The sequence below is a fragment of the Odocoileus virginianus genome, chromosome 6, assembly GCF_023699985.2.
Source record: "Odocoileus virginianus isolate 20LAN1187 ecotype Illinois chromosome 6, Ovbor_1.2, whole genome shotgun sequence".
NCBI lineage: Eukaryota > Metazoa > Chordata > Mammalia > Artiodactyla > Cervidae > Odocoileus > Odocoileus virginianus.
The window spans coordinates 56,417,650-56,437,090 of record NC_069679.1 but is presented as its reverse complement, the minus strand read 5'-3'; the positions used below and the strand labels follow the sequence as shown (position 1 = coordinate 56,437,090).

The 19,441-nt window shown below is 41.3% G+C and overlaps 1 protein-coding gene across 1 annotated transcript in view; it reads right to left on the bottom strand.

Moving 5' to 3' along the window:
• PELI2 (pellino E3 ubiquitin protein ligase family member 2) overlaps positions 1 to 19,441 on the bottom strand; it is a 186,247-nt gene that overhangs the window by 129,816 nt on the left and 36,990 nt on the right. The window contains exon 2 of the mRNA XM_020899630.2: positions 5,588 to 5,717. Within this exon, the coding sequence (XP_020755289.1) occupies positions 5,588 to 5,717 (130 nt within the window). The remainder of the gene's footprint in view (positions 1 to 5,587; positions 5,718 to 19,441) is intronic.

The window sequence follows — 19,441 nt, the reverse complement described above, 5'->3', positions numbered from 1 at the left end:
CTACTAATTTTGGGCTTAAGTTTGTTCTTTTGCTAGTCCCTTGAGGTATAAAGATAGGCTGTTCATTTGTTGTACAGTAGTGATTAACACAACACTGTAATTCAACTATACTTCAATAAAAAATAAATTTTAAAAAAGATAGGCTGTTCATGTTTGTGTTTTTTGTTAAAATAATCAAACTGTGTTTCATCCTAGACATACAAATTATTTGTTTTAGGTTTGTATTCCTGTGGTGTATCAAGAGATATTCTGGATTTCAGCTTACTACTAATATTTCTTTTTTATTGCCTCTGACAGATTCAGAATATTCATGTTTACGTTGTCTAAGACAATAAAATTTTGCTGCCTCTTCATTTATAATAATATAATAAAATTAGTTCTTGTACTTATAAATATCAAAACAACAGACACTACTAACTCAAGAATTACAGTGCAGTAACAATTAAAGGAACCAAAATAAAAACTATTTAAAACTCAACTATTTAAAAAGCTGTAGCAATTTAAAAAATCTGAGGATAATGATAAACAGATGATTCCTTGAAAGCACAGAAGGCTCCAGCTTCACAAGGAATGTGCAGTGGAGACACGCCACTACTGCCACTTAGACCCAGGCTGGACAGAGTGAGTGCTGCAAAACCAGACCCCACTAAAGCCCAGGAAATTAGCTGAACTAATGAGTTCACACTGAAATGTGTATCATTATCTTTTACCACTTCTCACATTTACATCATTCACTGACCGATTAGGAGGAGTTTAAATATCTTACCAATCAGTAGAGCCATCCCAATGTAAATAGCTTAAAAGCAATTCCGGTTGTGACAGTCACACTAAATAGCCCTAATTTTTCTCTAAACTGTCATTCTTAGGACCACTGATATTTTCCATTCTGAAATAATGCCAACTGGAACACAGTGCTATTCAATTTCTCTTTAAAAGTAAAAATCTCCAAAAAAGGAGATTTCAATAAAACACAATCTAAGAAGGGGAAACCATGATGAAGAGTTTTCCACAGTAATGCTGCTAAATTTAAACCATGTTGCCAGCAAAATATTTACCCATCAGGCATCATCACCAACCTCACCACAACCATCTACCATTTACAAGTTAAATAAGTAAAATCATTGCCCACCCCCATCACTGAAAAGTAAATAAACAAGCATATATCGACCTAAATTCTCAGTCATATAATGCCACGCTCTTTGCTGAACACCCTTCAGTGTTTCTCCTTGGAAAAAAAACAAAACAAATTTTCCAACCAGGATCCTAAGTGCTCCAGACCTCCCTGCTCACCTGACTAACTCCTCTTTAATCTTCAGCTCGAAGCTCACAGGACACTTTCTCAGAGATCCTTCCCCATCCACCCAGACTAAACTCTGTGCCTCCTCTTATCACAGCCCCCTTTTCTTTTTCTGCACCATGCTCTTCAAAATGTGCAGTTAAATATGTATCCACATGATTACTTATTGTTTGCCTACTCACAAGACAAATAGCCCCACCCAGACCTGTTTTGGTCCCTATAGTACATCCAATACCTAGCATAATGCCTGGCTACAGAAAAGGGCTAGATAAATATCCATTGAATACAAACAGAAATAAATTGCTAAGTGCCCTATATCTATGTAATAGACCTGCTAAAAGTAAAACAGGGCTTCAGGTTTTGTTTTGTCTTTTTAAAACACATTACATAACAGGAGAAATATCTTTGAGTATTACTATTTCAAGAGCAAGTTCAGTTCAGTCACTCAGTCGTGTCCGACTCTTTGCGACCCCATGAACCGCAGCACACTGGGCCTCCCTGTCCATCACCAACTACCGGAGTCCACCCAAACCCATGTCCATTGAGTCGGTGATGCCATCCAACCATCTCATCCTCTGTCGTCCCCTTCTCCTCCTGCCCTCAATCATTCCCAGCATCAGGGGCTTTTCCAATGAGTCAGCTCTTCGCATGAGGTGGCCAAAGTAATGGAGTTTCAGCTTCAACATCAGTCTTCCCAATAAACACCCAGGACTGATATCCTTTAAGATGGGCTGGTTGGATCTCCTTGCAGTCCAAGGGACTCTCAAGAGTCTTCTCCAACACCACAGTTCAAAAGCATCAACCCTTCAGTGCTCAGCTTTCTTTATAGTTCAACTCTCACATCCATACATGACCACTGGAAAAACCATAGCCTTGACTAGACAGACCTTTGCTGACAAAGTAATGAGCAAATATGTACACGAATGAAGATTATGCAAGTAGTGATTACACAAATAGCAACTACACAACAGTGGCACACACTTGCCAAGCTCAGCTGACTTAGCTTGGATACTGGGAGGCACAGAGGACTAAGAGGGCCCATTTTCCAGCTGCCACCACCATCAGCAAAGGGGTCTCCCTGGCCTCTCCCCAGACTGTTCAGCAGAAGGAATGATGGTGGCAGAGGGAAGAAACAACATGGTCAGAGTCCAAGCCCTCACGTTCTAACAACAGTAGCCACCCCCACCCTAACAGACCTCACTTGTACAATTCCACTCAAAGATGACCCCTTCGTTACCAACAATGCAGCATCAGAAATTTCACAGCAAAGCGTGTTGGTTCAGGTCAAACAGCTTTTACCAAGACCACCACATACCCAGGCCTTCTGACGGAAAACAGGGTGAGTGGGAAGGAAGACTAGAAACACACTAACAATCATGGCAAGTAAGGACAGGCTAAAGGACTGTAAGCCCTGATGAAATCAGATAAGCCAAGTATATGCATACACAAGTAGAATGAACTCAAGGTTATGCTAACAGTAGAGGTTAAATGACGGCGGGCCGTCAAGTCCATCATATTAGTAGGGAAAGCAGAACAGAAGTGACAGTTTCTGAAACTGAAAAGTTACAGTTTTTCCATTTATACCATGGATGTGTTTAAAAAAAAAAAAAAAAAAAGGTTACACCATGGATGCTCCTGTATGGCTGAATGGGGCCTGGAGAGTCAGGGAGACTGAGCTTGGGCCTGGGTCATGGAAACATGCGGAAGAGTAGGCTATATATAGGTCAGTGAGGTCCAAAGGAGGAGGGGAAGAGGGAACTTAGATGAAAAATGTAGGGTTACGAAAGAAGAGACTGAAATGGGAACAAAAAGAAATCATTTCTAGTGTCATGAACTAAAAGAGATGGAAAAAGAGCACTCTGGGGAAAAACCAGGACTCAGTTAAGGTAAGGTAGAGGAGCAGCATTTGAGGAAAAGGTTTAACACACAAGAGACTTTGTCTAGGGCCAACAGAGCAGCCGGGCAATGCTGACTCGGGGTGGGAGTTCAAAAGGGAACAGAAAAACAGAGGGACTTGTGGCTAAGGTACCAGTTCAGGTAGGATGAAGTACTATGCATGAGGCCCTGGACATACAGGTCCCAAGATGAATAAGGGAAAGGCAGTACAGGCAGGTGATCAGTTCACGATAAATATGTCGGGTCCACTCATCTCCCCTGGTCATCCTTGACTGACCCTGTGCACACCTACTGGATTCTCTTTCCTGAAAATTAAAAAAGTGGAGCCACTTTATAACACCCTGGAAAGAATATCTATGTTAACTCCTTTGGACACTCTGGTTCACTTCTCTCACAAAACGTGGTTACTCAAAATTTCCCCCAATTCAGAGAGCTATCTGTAGCCTAACCTTTAATAATGTCTCCACATTTGCTTTTTTTTTGGTGTGATATAGCCAGAATCATTTCTGTTGCTTGTAACCAAAGTACCTTCCCTGAATCCACATGGTTCTTGACCATCATGAACTCACTTTATAAATGAGAAACTGAGGCCCTGAGAATGCATTTTTTTCCAGGTTGTAACACCAAAACATAACTTCTCCTACTATCAGTACTCTCAATGATGCGTTTAAACAGATTTAGACAATTTCCAAAAGCTTATAGTCTAAATATCATCAGATAAAATCTACATACAAAGGTAAAATAGAAAAAGCTAAAACTGGAGCAGATGGAGGTGGGTAATGAGTAAGGAAGACCCATGATATTCTAAGAGTAGCTATTGGAAGGTATATTTCATATCCTACCGTAACATGACACCTAAGTAACCAGATTTCTATAATCTTTTTAAATATCTGAAGCCATCGTATCAATATAAAATCTAAGATCAAAAAAAGGAGACATAAAAAGGTACAGAACCAAAAGAAGAAAAAATAAATATCGACACATAGACAAAATTATAAAGACCATATCTATAATAACAGAGTATTTTTGGCACTCATCACATGCTTAAAAACATTTGTCTTGGTATTCTTCCCCTCCAAATATTTTTGGACTATAAAATATTTCTCATAATTCTTTGACCTTCCAAGATTCTGTTGCCATTTCACTTCCTCCTTTTCTCAGAATCAGTAAGGCTGATTTCCTCTGTTTACCCTAGCGAGTGTCCGCCCCTCCCTAAAACTTGCACCTTACTTCCCTTTCTTTAGCCAACAATATGGCCACTATGTATTATTCTTTCCTGTTTCCTTGGTATTTGATATATTACGATCTAACCATTCCCTCCCTAATACAAGAGATTCTTAATTGGCACAATCTTGCAAACTTCTTCCACAGTACTGCTTCAGAAACAACAAGAATTTTTAAATAAAAAAGTTAACAGAGGTGACCTGTTTCTGAGTATAAACACCACAGATGCTTCCATGAAGCTGTTCATTTCTCTTTGAACTGCTGGTTTTCAGCAAAAAAAAAAAAGAAATTGAAAGAAAGTCTCTTATTTATTCCAGATGGTTCAAACCCATTATGATAAATATATACAGCCAGTGCCCCATATGAAATAACTTCATGTAGATATAATTATTTTGTAAAAAGCAAACTATACACATTAAGTAACATGTTTAATTAAAAGAAAAACTGTCATAAAATCTAATAGGTAGACTATATAAACCAGAATGGAAATTCAGGTTTCCTCTACACTTACGGGTCAGAAAACAAGCGAAATATTAATTAAAAAATGAACATTTTATATACTTCACACTTACAAGAAGTATGCATCATAGACTTCTTATTGCACTTAGCTCTGTTTACTTCCAATCTTTCTAATAATACACAAATTCAATTCCATGTACATGCAAATTGTGTGAAAATACCCACTACTCAAGTAACAGAGGAAAACAGCAAATCTTAATGAGGTTTATACCAAATTTAATACAGAACACTCTTCAGGAAAGAGAACATCGTTTCTCTCTCAACCACAACTATCCTCAATTGATCTACGCTGACAGCACTACATCCTAAAGCAGTGGTTCATTATGGGGCGGGGGTAGGGGACAGAGGGGAGGGTGTGCCCACCCTCCTGGCCCCCAGAGGACACGTGGCAAGTTTGGGAGACAGTCTTGGTTGTCCCAAAGTGGCTGGGGGCATGGGGGTCGATGTGCTATTGGCCTCTAGTGGGTAGAGGTCAGGGATGCTGTGAAACACACAATGGGCTATGTACACAACAGCCTTTCACAACCAAGATTATCCAGCTCAAATGGCTGGGACACTGTCCCACAGAGACATGAGGCTGAAAGGAAAGAGCATCTGACAAGGACACCCATGATGCACTGTTGGCCCTCCCCATTCCAAGGAGTCCCCTACCTTGGACGCCTGTGGAGTGGATATCACATGGACTGTGCTGGGTTTGACTCCGTTAGCCTTTGGCCGCTTGTAGAGAGCAAATCTGCTTTTCCTCCGGCCTCTGTCTCCATTAGGTAAAGCACCATTGTACCTATAAACAGAGATGAAAGAGTTCATTTATTTGTAGATTTTTAAAGGCATTCAGAATAAAAGTCCAATGGAATTAAGGGAAAAGACAGGAATCCTCATAAAGACTTGTCCAGTAACCACCCCACAAAAGGGATACAAAACAGACTTAGAGACTTCGGCTGTAATGAAATTCAAATCACTTCCAGAAACTTAATTTAAGAGTGATATACAAAGTAATTATAGGTTCCTTATTCTATAAAGTCAGACTCTTCAAATCTTTTCAGAAGAGACCAAGTATAAGTAAGCAAATGAGAATTCTGCAGAGGCTGTATTAGCACCGGCTCAATTCAGCAAACGTCATCCTAATGGACCCTGGAGAAACACTTGAGAAATATTTTTAAATGAATTGGTTAGAAAAGAGCATACTAATTAAACCTCATCTCTCACTCTCAAATCATCTTAATGTCTGTAGGATCTTTATTTGTAAGAAGATCAAATTTAGTTCCTTGCATTCTTAAAAGTTCTGAATTCTCTACCTCCATTCCAATTGCTATTTGAACCCTATACTGTCAGGTTAGTGAAAGCTAGCCTTCAAATATTAAACAAAGTATGCCTCTATAAGGTTGCCCATTAAAAAGCCCAAACGTATAAAAGAGGAGTTTTAGTCCACAAACTATCAAATATCTTAAAAAGTCACCTGGGAAATATTACTTGTCCTTAAGCAGATTTCCCTAAATTAATACCTTAAGCCAGTGGTCCCAACCTTTTTGGCACCAGGGATAGATTTTGTAGAAAACAATTTCTCCACAGACACGGGGGTAGGTTGGGGGGATGGTTTGGGGATGATTGTCATAAGGAGCATACCACCTAGATCCCTGGCATGAGCAGCTCAGAGTAGGGTTCACTCTCTTAAGAGAATATAAGAAAGAAAGTGAAGTTGCTCAGTCGTGTCCAACTCTTCGGGACCCCACGGACTGTAACCTACCAGGTTCCTCCATCCATGGGATTTTCCAGGCAAGAATACTGGAGTGGGTTGCCATTTCCCTCTCCACGAGATCTTCCTGACGCAGGGATTGAACCCGGGTCTCCCACATTGTAGGCAGACGCTTTACCGTCTGAGCCACCAAGGAAGAATCTAATGCCATCTCAAATCTGACAGGAGGTGGAGCTCAGGCTGTAATGTGAGCAATGGGGAGCAGCTGTAAATACATTTGAAGCTTCTCCTGCTCAACTCCTGCTGTGCAGTCCCTTGGTTTTTTCTTGGGGGGGGGGGGGGTGGGTGGGGACCCCTGCCTTAAAGCCAATACCAGTGTTTAAAAAGAATGCAGGCTTGCAAGAGTGTTTCCATTTTCACCTGTATTTTCTAATCTAGATAACAGGTCCGTGTACATTCTGACTTCTGTCTCATGCCATGTTTATTCTCCAGCTCCCTCTTGGCAGAAGTTCTTTTGAAGAGAACCAAAAGAGGAATTGTTTCAAATTTGTGTGGATAAACATGACAACTCTGAGGCTCCCTCCAAGCACCAAAGTCAGGGGCAACTTGGGTGGCGGCTCCACCCTCTCCTGGAAGTCCTGCGTTGCCACTGGCCCATCTCACCCAGAGAGCAGGGTGGGCAGTTTGGCAAAGGGGACACAAGCCCAAGGGGAACAGCACAAGTCGGAACAAGGGCTTGTGGTGGTGTTTTACTATTCTGTAGCTGCAGCATGATAATGGATTTAAATTGCCAGAAGTTATTCCTGCTGTGTTTCTAATCTGTTTCCATCTCCATCATAAAGGTACGTCAGCTACAGAAAATGTCTCCAGAGTACAGAAATCATTTGTTTCAAGTCTTACTCCTCCTCTCCTTTTTTGGAGCTAAGATCAGAATAATGGACATGATTTTCTTAAATGTACCTGTGATCACCACTCTAAAGAACATACCCCTGATTAAACAACCATTATAAATCAACTGTGTCTTAATATATCTGCACATCACTTACACCAGGATGAGCGCCCTGTATTAAGAGAAACATATGTGAATTAAAGGCAGGGCCTAAACCATTTAAAGGGACATTTTCATCACTGTGGCCTAGAACGATTGGTACGAGATCTGGCAAGGTGTCCTGTGCCCCTCACATTTGCCCAGCTCTCCGCTGCACCTTTCTCTCAACTACACACTGCTACTCAATGACACTAGTCAAAGAATGTGGCAGATGCTTTTTAAGAGATCTGTTCATGACATCCCTTCTAGTGAGTCCAGCCCTGAACACCCTAAGGTAAGCCCAGCACTACATTGGAATGAAATGGCCAGGCCAGCACCCTCCCCACTGAGTGGGTGGCAGACATTTGGTCCAAATTGGCCAATGACAGTCTCATCTCAGAAAATACACACCTGGGACCCAGAGACAACCCACCAGCCTGTGTGGATGGCCAGAGCTTCAGGCTGCAGGCATGGGAGCTGTGGGGATGTCAGAGTCTGTTCTGTGATGAAGCAGCAGAGAAGTGAGGAGCAAAGCAGACGAACAGGGACAGCAATGAAAAGAGATGGAAAGAGGATCCTTCAGGGCATCTCTTGGCCCAGATGTACTCTGACCCCTGTTCATGAAATCCTTTCTGGTTTTAGCTAACTCAGATTGGTTTCTTCTACTTGCAGCCCCAAAGCCATGTCTAATATAGAGATGAAAACACAAAAACCAGGAATGTCAACTTAACATATACAGAAACATTTTAATTTCAATCGGCGGAGCAGAGATGCACAGATACTGCAAGAAATACCTTTTATATCTTCAAATAAATTAGTAAACCCTTCTTAGTCACAGGCCAAAGAACCAGGACCAGGAGAAAGTTGTATCGCCAAAGATAGGAGAAGAGAGACTTTCAAAGGCGTGTTATCAGTTAAGAGGCCAGTGTGATTTGGAAAAGAATGGGTCTTTGATGACCTCACCCATCTTCAGAGCAAACCAGCCAAGTAAAAATAAGCAAGCCTCTCCAACACTGAGCCTCACTCAACACCTCCTCTCCTTTCCAATCTTCTCCTCACAGCTAAGAACTTTGAAACAGGACTCCACCTGCACCACCCCAATTCCAACCTTGAGCACACATCATCTACCTCCAAATCTAAAAGTACAGTTGATGATGTCATCTACCCATCATCCAACCTCCCGCCTTACGTCTCTCAATGACTCTCCTATCAAGGTACACAACATGGTCAATTAAAAACAGCCACAAGTTCCCATTACTTCTCCCAGGGAGCATGAGTCTAACTCCATCTCCCCACACCTGGGCTGGCCTTAATGGCTTATTTGCCAAAAGGATGGGAAGGAAGTGACATGGTGAGACTTGCAAAGCCAAGTCTTATAAAAGCCTTAGAACTTCTGTCTCTTGGGAGCTCAGAGCTGCCTTGTAAAGAAGCTAGGGACCCCCCCCCCCCATACCAAGGAGGCTACATGGAGGTGGCTCCAGTCAGCAGTCCCAGCTGAGCCCAGGCTTTCAACCATCTGCTAGGTTACCACACGTGTGACTGAAGCTGCCAAGACCTTCCAGACCAGACCAGCCCATCCATCAGCTGACTACACCAGGTGACCTAGGTTGATCCCACACGGGACAGAAGAATTGCCTGGTTGAGCACTGCCCAGATGCCTGGTTCACAGAAATGTTGCAGGAAGGGGGACCCCTTCCAGGGTCCGGGAGTGGACTCTTGTCTAACACTCGGAAATGAATTGTCCGAGGAGACACATATGCTAACAAAGTAAGAAATTTTTACGGGGAAGGGGCACCCAGGAGGAGGACCGCAGGGTAAGGGAAGCTTCCCTCTCCAGAACAGGAGAACTGCTCCGCCACATGGCTTGCAGTCTCGGGTTTTATGGTGATGGGAGTAGTTTCCCAGTTGTCTCTGACCATTCATTCTGACTCAGAGTCCTTCCTGGTGGTGCATGCATTGCTTAGCCAAGACGGATGCTAGCGAGAAGGATTCTGGGAGGCGGTCGGACACATGACGTCTCCTTTTGACCTTTCCCGAATTCTTCTGGTTGGCGGTAGCTTATTAGTTCTGTGTTCCTTACCAGGACCTCTTGTCATAAAACAACTCACGCAAATGGTTACTATGGTGCCTGGCCAGGGTGTGTGGTTTCAGTCAGCGTGCTTCGCCTAAGAGAATCATGTGGTAGGTACGATGGTGGATGTGTTCATCCCCTGGGTCTGGCATAGATGACGACGTGTAACAGACGCCTGGGACAAGCTCCACCCTTCAGCATGGTCTCCCTCTCCTGGTTTCACAGCCTCCCGTTTGACCTCTGATCTAATACAAGGCCAGCACTGTCACCACATCTTCCCCATGCCCTTCTCACCTCCCTGCCTGGTCCCTTCCCGCCCACCCCCCGGACCCCCGGAATGTGAGTCCATCTCCAGCACCTGCCGTAGGGCCTGGGCACGCAGCAGGCACCGACGCCTGCCCAGCCAACTACACGACAGACGGTCTTTTGTACAGGAGAGTAGAACCCAGAGAGACAGATGAGACCCTGCTCATAAAGGCCAAAAGTTACTGTTCTATGAAAGAAAGTTAGAATGCTCTCTGGCCTGGCAAGGTTTTCAGCCAGCGACTTTGTAAACACAAGATTTCCAGGCGCTGCGGGCACATCTGTTTCGGCTGCTAAACAGGGCTATTCTTATTCAAAGCCACAAGTTGCCTTTCAAGCTTCACATTAAAAAAAAAAGAAAAAAAATCTGGAGACTTAAAAAAAATTCCACTTATTGAATAAACATGCCATGAAAATGTAGCTCATCATATGTGCAGGGCAAATAACTGGTAAAGGTATTTAGAAACTGCAGAGGTCAATGAAAAACACTTGTAAGAAACCTCGCAAAGTAATATATGGTTTCTTTTGGTCTAAAATCCAGAGTTCACACATTAATTCTTTTTAATGGCACTTGGTGTGCACTTACTATGTGCCAAGAAACCTTGTGAGGGACGTTCCTAGAGGGCAGAGAAGAGGCTCGAATGACTGGAACACACATAAATCACATGGCTGGAAACGGGCAGTACATGTATATGTGCTCAGTCATGTCTGACTCTTCGTGACCCTATGGACTGTAGCCGGCCAAGCTCCTCTGTCCATGGGATTTTTCCAGGTAAGAATACTGGAATGGGTTGCCATTTTCTACACCAGGGGATCTTTCTGACCCAGGAATCAAATCCGTATCTCCTGAGTCTCCTGCATTGGCAGGCAGCTTCTTTACCACTGTGTCACCTGAGGAGCTGAGAAGCAGCAGACAACACGCAAATCTATACCCAGTTTTGTCTGACTCCAAACTGTGCACTATTTCCAGTAGCCAATACTGACAACTTTTAAATTCAAGGCATCTCCTGACAAATAACACAAAGATACATTCTTGAGAAGATATCTGCCACCTAAAAAATGCATTTGTCAAAAAGACTTCTCTATAGGAAATAACAGCAAGAGATGGCACGCCAAGGGCTTCCAGAACACTGCAAAGGCATCACATTTGATCTTAACCAGCCTGAACTCACAGAGCACCACCTGTGTGGACGGGAATGAGAACGTGGGCTACAGGAGAGGAGGCACCGTTAGCACCAAATGGCCATGTGCCAGAGGCAGCCTTGCTTCCTGTTACAGATTGAAGGTTCTGCCCTCCCTCGAAAGCAACATTGCTTTCACCAGCACAGACAAACCACAAGCAACTACTGCAACTGAGACGCTGCGGATGAACAGGCCGGAGACACCAGAGACAACAGATGTGAAGACAGAGCGTGGAGTCTGATAAACCCCATACCTTGATCTCTGTCTCCAGGGGTGCATGTCAATTCACCACAATAGTGAGTACACTAACACACTGCTGCAACTGTGCATAAGAAAGTGCATGTAAACCAGTAAGTGACACTGGCTTTACATCATTCAGTTCAGTTCAGTCCAGTCGCTCAGTTGTGTCCAACTCTGCGACCCCATGGACCGCAACACACCAGGCGTCCCTGTCCATCACCAACTCCCAGGGCATACCCAAACTCATGTCCACTGAGTCGGTGATACCATCCAAACATCTCATCTTCTGTCATCCCCTTCTCCTCCTGCCTTCAATCTTTCCCAACATCAAAGTATTGGAGTATTGGAGTATGGCCAAAGTATTGGAGTTTCAGCTTCAACATCAGTCCTTCCAATGAACACCCAGGACTGATCTCCTTTAGGATGGACTGGTTGGATCTCCTTGCAGATCAAGGGACTCTCAAAAGTCTCCTCCAGCACCACAGTTCAAAAGCATCAATTCTTTGGTGCTCAGCTTTCTTTATAGTCCAACTCTCACAGCCATATTTGACTACTGGAAAAACCACAGTCTTGCCTAGACAGATCTTTCTTGGCAAAGTAATGTCTCTGCTTTTTTATATGCTGTCTAGGTTGGTCATAACTTTCCTTCCAAGGAGTAAGTGTCTTTTAATTTCATGGCTGCAGTCACCATCTGCAGTGATTTTGGAGCCCAGAAAAAATAAAAGTCAGCCACTTTTTCCACTGTTTCCCCATCTATTTCCCATGAAGTGATGGGACCAGATGCCATATTAGTTTTCTGAATGTTGAGCTTTAAGCCAACTTTTTCACTGTTTCACTTTCATCAAGAGGCTCTTTAGTTCTTCTTCACTTCTGCCATAAGGGTGGTGTCATCTGCATATCTGAGGTTATTGATATTTCTCCCGGCAATCCTGATTCCAGACTGTGCTTCATCCAGCCCAGCGTTTCTTATGATGTGATCTGCATATTAGTTAAATAAGCAGGGTGACAATATACAGCCTTGATGTACTCCTTTCCTGATTTGAAACCAGTCTGTTGTTCCATGTGCAGTTCTAACTGTTGCTTCCTGACCTGCATACATATTTCTTAAGAAGCAGGTCAGGTGGCCTGGTATTCCCATCTCTTTCAGAATTTTCCACAGTTTATTGTGATCCACATAGTCAAAGGCTTTGGCATAGTCAATAAAGCATCATTACAGCATCATTATTTGAGCTATCATATGTATCTGTTGGCTTACCAGGTGGCACTAGTGGTAAGGAATCTGCTGCCAATGTGGGAGACATAAGAGACCCAGGTTCGATCCCTGGGTTGGGAAGATCCCCTGGAGGAGGGCATGGCAACCCACTCCAGTATTCTTGCCTGGAGAATCCCATGGACAGAGGAGCCTGGTGGGCTACAGTCCACGGGGTCACAAAGAGTCAGACATGACTAAAGAGACTACGCACGCACATGTTTGGATTGGATGCTCTTTGAGGAGTTCCTGTGTCTTTCTGTACCCCACCTTCACCTCTACATGGTACTTTAAAACTAAGGAAAGTCTCAATGAAACAGTCACCATGCTGGTATGGAAATAATGATAGTTGTTTAAGGGATCAAGAGACGATTTCTAGCTCCAATTCTTTTCTGAGCTCATGCTGTGAACTTACCTAAGATGAAACTGTTTTCTCAGCTACAAAGATAGCAGCACAGAGTTACAATTTCAATATTAAAAAGAGATTCCCAAACCTCTCTCAAACATTTCCATTCAATATGGAGAAGGCATTTCCTCCAGCTCAAATACCAGGATCCTGTCTCAGAAGGGTGAGGCTGTGGCTAGCCAAAGACCCCTCAAGTCTATGGCAGTTGAGGTGTAGCCGTTCACACACTTGCATGTTGCTTTTTATCTTGAGGTTTTCCAGCTTCCCCGTACCACAGTATCCCCCAAGGCGAAACATTAAAACATTGTGTTATCGGGAACACAGAACTGCTCCCACACACAGTAGATTTTCAGCCCTTCTTCCGGGATGTATACACCCACACACCCTCACTCAGCCTCTCTGCAGCAGAAGGTATAGCAGGAAGGCAAGACGGAGGCCCCACTCTGGCCCTGCAAGGAGTCCCACCTTCACACAAGTCCCTGAACATCTCAGAACCTCACTTTCCCTCCCCCATAAAGTAGGAAGAAGGCCTAACATCCTACAGCTTGTATTCGGGAGCCCTTTAGGGGTGGGAGATGAGGGTAAAGCTGTCCAGAGAGGCCCTAACTCCAGCCTCATCAGCACCACACCCTCCACTGACCCCTGTTCTCTCTGTTCTGTCCACACTCATTCAACTCCTGCGACTAAAGAAGGTTGCACGCCCCCACCTGCTTCTTCTCTCAACCAGGTCACAGGAAAGAAAAGAGCATGCAAAGCAAATCCAGTCCACAGAACTATTCGCAAAAAGAAAAATATTTGTTATCTAATACTTAGCCATGTGCATATTATCTGAAGTCTTTCTCCTCCCTTTTTCACTTTAAACTGGTACTGCCACTAAAAAAACACCAGATAAAGGTTTTGTTTTTGTTTTTTTACTGCACTGAATCTTTGATTTTTGAGCATCACTGGAGAGCCAACAAAATAGTTTTTTTTTTCACTGAATATCGGAAGGTACACACAAAGCATGAGGCATAGAGAAGGCTATTTATATTATTTTTAAAACACTGATGATGACATCTTTTTCTGCCATTGGCTTTAACGGTCCAAAATAGCTCTGATTAAAGACATTAATATTAGTGCTTTATATCAAAGAACCTATTTTTTTTTTTTTTTACCCTAGGGGTGAAAATTATTGTTAAAATATTACCCTGCAGTAATTTTTGATCCCTAGAAGAGAAAATGAGCCACGTGGCTCAGTGGTAAAGAACCCGCCTGCAATGCAGGCGATGCAGAGGTTTGATCCCTGGGCTGGGATGATCCCCTGGAGAACGAAATGGCAACCCACTTCAGTATGTCCTGGGAAATCCCATGGACAGAGGAACCTACTGGGCTACACAGGACATGGGGTTGCCAGAGTCGGACACAATTTAGTGACTAAAGCAACAACAAAAAGAGAAAATATCACACAAAGGGAAAAAACTAAAGTATAACAAGAAATGAATTTAATATAGTAAAATATTTGTACAATTCAAGACCAGGTAAAGACTTACCACTTTATCTTATTCTTGAATTAGCACCATCTTTTTTAGGAGAGAGGGCAGTCTGAGTCACAGCTCTGCCATTAGTAATCATGTGTTCTTTTTAACCATTTTTAAAACTTGAAGTATAGTTGATTTATAATATTATGTTAGTTTGAAGTGTACAGCAAAGTGATTCAGTTGTACATATAAATATACATACAGATATTCTTTTAAGTGATATCATATGATACTTATCTGTCTGATTTACTTCATTTAATATGGAAATCTCTAGAATTATTACCAGCTTACATTTCACACAGGTCACCAATTAATAATCTTGAAAACCAAATTAAATCCCACACATTCATTTTTTATCACTGCCAATATTTATTTTAATCTAATCACCTCAACTAAGACAGATGCATAAACTGTATGTGGTAGACTGAAATACTGGTCCCAGTTCTTCACTCCTCCCTGGAAACATGCCTTTTGACATGACTTTATACTTCCAGTTAGCCTCCTTGCCCTGGATTTTGGGTTGGACCAAGTGAGTTGCTTTAGCCAATGGGATGTTAACGTATGATGCAAGAAGGGGTCTGAGTTGTGCTTGGCAGTTAGGATTATTCTCTGTCACCTCTGTCATGGCCATAGGAGGAGTATGTCCCAGCCAGCCTGGCAAGGAGGACAAGTGACATTTGGAGGAGATCCAAACCACATAAACATAGCATAAGCAGAGCCACTCCATTACACCTTGGAGCAGAGCCATCTCAACCAACCCACACTCATGAGGACGAATGAGTGTTTTTTCAAGTCACTGACTTTGGGTATGATTTGTTACACAGCATTATACAGCAAAAAGTAAATGAATTGCAAAAGCAATTAATAGTTTCTTCAGTATCTAAAAACTTTGGGAAAAGCAAAAATATAAACTGTATACCAAATGAAAGTTTTACATAAAGAATTCTTTTTCACTATGAAGGAAAAAGTCTAAAATTAGAGATAATTAGAAATAATTCCAAATGTGTAATTTTCTAAGACTGATTATATTAAATGGGATTTTTAAAAAATGCATACTTCATACAGACACTGAAAATGCATTTGATAGAAGTTCATCTGTTTCAGATTAATGTCTTTAAGAGCTGAGAATAAAACAATATTTTCTTCTCATTATTTAAAGGTAAAAGAGTAAAATAAAAAGCATTTATATTAAAAATCAGGAACAAAACAAGGATGCTTACCATTACCATTTTTATTAAACACTATTCTAAAATAAATCCTAGTCTAACCAAAAGCACTGAATTAGAAATAAGGGGTATTAACTGAAGGAAAAGAAGATATAAAACTAGTATTACTGCTGTAAGAATTAAAACAATATATTACTTAAGAACAAAAACCACACACCAATGGAGAAGAAACACCTTGGCTATATAAATTTCATGTTAAGATGATGTAAGGGCCACTAGCCAACGCAAAAGAAATTGGATTATTCAGTCGTGTACAGAAACCAACCATCTACTTTGAAAGAAAAAATTTCTTAGAGCTGCATGTTACATTCTACACAAAAATTCCAAAGTTGACTATTTATCGTATAAGTGCTCTGTCATGCCCAACTCTTAGGGGCCCCATGGACTGTAGCCCACAGGCTCCTCTGCCCATGGAATTCTCCAGGCAAGAATACTGGAGAGGGGCGCCATTTCCTACTCCAGGGGATCTTCCTGACCCAGGGATCAAACTGGCATCTCTTGTGTCTTCTGCACTGGTAGGTGGATTCTTTACCACTAGCGGCAACTCAAAAGCCCTACTTAGCATACCCTTGAGTCAATAATAATGTTCTAAACATAAATGCAGTTAAAAAAAACCTACAAATATAAACATTGATACATTTAAATATGTAAAAATGTGAAACTTCTGCATATCAGAACTCTAAAATTATATGTCCAACAAAACTAGAAAAACCACTGGTAATAATATGAAAAAGCTTAATAACATGAATAGGTAAATCCTGCTACAAGTAAAAGGAAAAACAGATATCCTCACAGATATACTATAGAAAAATAAGTGAAGAACATGAATAGAAAATTCACATAGAAGAAACAATGGTAATAGACATTTCTTTTTAATGTTCAATCTCATCAGTAATCAGAAAATGAAATTAAAGCAAGATCATTATTTGCCAATAAAATTATCAAACTATTGAAATGGCACAGAACCCAAGTATATCACTGGTAAGACTCTGAACTGGCACAGTCTCACTGTAAAATAATTAGTAACATGTATCAACAGCCTTAATAAATATACTTATATTCTTTGACCTAGTAATTCTAATTTGAAAAAATCTATCCTCACAACATAGTTTTGAAATACAAGTAGAGTTTTATGCACAAAAATGTTAACTATGTCATTATTTATAATGGCAAAAGACTGTAAATTACCTAAACGTTCAATAATAATGGATTAGGTTGATAATTACAATTCTATATGATGAAATTATATTTACTGCAAATTCTTAATAGCAATGAAAAAGGATTTTAAAAACCAGAGAATATAATATGTGCATATGGTATCATCTCTAACATGTTCAAAATACTTAATAGGGAAGACTGAAGTAAACACACTAAAATATTGTGATTATTGTTAGAAACTATCATATGATTTAGTTCTTATATTTTCAGTATCTTTTTAAAAAATCTATGTTGAGTGTATTTTTCAAATGAATTAAATGTTTTAAAAAGTATATATTTCATTTCATTAAATAAAAATGGACTTCTAAGAGAACAATATTAATCAATTTAGATCTGAAACAAGACCTAGAAATAAAATCAACCCTGAGGACCAGAAGATTTAAATGTATACTCAAAAGAAGGCCACAATGTATCTAAATTGTTAAATGGCCACATTGAAAAGACCATTCATGCAGATTTTCTCAGGTACACAAGGAGAACTTGGTTTTTCACAGCTGTGAAAGCTGTTACTCTACAAAAACCTCTATCACACCTATCATTCTTGAACTTTTAGAACATGTAACGCTTCGCAAGTTTTCCATTTCTACTATAGACATTCTTGACACAGATATACTTATTTATTTTATGTACAATCCTAGTCAAACTTCTAACCCCTATAATTTATCATTAGAGTAGGAAAATGGTTTCTAGAGTCTAAAGACAGAGACTTCTGAAATTTTTAGGTCTGGAACTCCTGTTACCTAAAAGAAGAGATCAATTCCTAAAAGAAGAGAATTCTCAGCACCACTAATCAGGCGATGTCAAACTTCCATGTCTTTCTGGTGGTTTCCCTCCAGATGAATAAGATATTAGGTCTTATGTTCACACCTTGACTCGAATGCAGTTAAGATCAGGAACTGCAGGCAACTCATACAATTAGCAGCCTGATCTGCATTAAACTTGGAGGCAGACTGGGATTTTTCATACTGTCCAAGCCAGTACATATAGACTCCTGTTCACCAGAAATAGTTACAGCATCACTACTCAAGTCGATAAACCAAAAAATTCATTTTGAAGTCTGTCAAGCAAATTAAAGAAAATTAAGCAGGTTTATCTGCTCACATCCATAATATGCTAATATGCCCCATGAATTGCCAAGTGGAAGACATGGCAGACACTATTTCCCACTGCCTTGGTCTAACATCCCACTCTCATGGCACATGCAGAGCCAACCACTTCCTGGACCAAGCAGTCAAGTTTGGGAACTGCGAAGGGAAGTATGCACTTACACCATGCAGCCCATTGTTACCACAAACACAGGGGATAATGTTTTGGGGAAAAAAGCAGAAGTCACAAATAACTGGATTGCATATTGCAATTCCATTTCCCGTTTATACACATTTTCTGATTAACACTAACTGGAAATGAACTTCACTTTACAGTCATCTTTTTACTACTGTAACTACTATAATGAAGAATGAATGTTATAAACTAATATAGTTGTAAATAGAATGTTTCCTTTAATTTGCATCTTTGTTATATTAATGACAAGCCACAGTGAAGGAAGAGCTAGAAATGAGAAACTAAGAGGTCAAAGCCGTAAACACAGCTCATAAACCTTTCTCGTTCTGACCCAAGGGAGGCCTAAAGAAGACCTGCGCAAGATAGGAGTGTAAAAGTTCCTCGGACCCGCAGTGATTATAACAAAGTTGCAGCCACCCAGAAACCTCAGCTAATGAGGCAGGCTGGGAGCCCAGTCTCTGGTTGTCCTCTCATGGAAGAGACTGTTCACTGTTCCCCAATAATCATATTCCTTTTATCTTTTGGTAAAATTATCATAGTCACTGACACATATATAATGCTTCCTTTGTGCCAGGCACTGCCCTGAATGATTCCTACGTATTAATTAACTTGATGGAATCCTCACGGTAACTCCATGCTTTGAGTTAATTGAAGCACGGATGGTGCTTCACTTTGTAGAAGGAAATGGCAATCCACTCCAGTATTCTTGCCTGATGAATTCCGGGAACAGAGGAGCCTGGCAGGCTACAGTCCATGGGGTCGCAAAGAGTCGGCATGACTGAATGGCTAAATTTCACTTCTCAGGTGCTTCACTTACCTCCATTTTTTTTAAAAGAAAAAAATAGGCACAGAGAGGTGAAGCATCTTCCCCAAAGTCTCACAGCCATTCAGTGGCAGAGCTGGGACTCTAACCAGTCCCTCTGAGGGAAACCTCAGTTTCCCCTGTAGGTAAGTGTGGTCATGTGACTGACTGGGACACAAGAATAGGACCATAAATGATACAGGCAACTTCTGGCTCCTCTCATTAAGGCTAAGAGCACTTTTCCTGACTTTCCTCTTCCCTGAGGTCTGGAATACAAATGGGAGACAGGA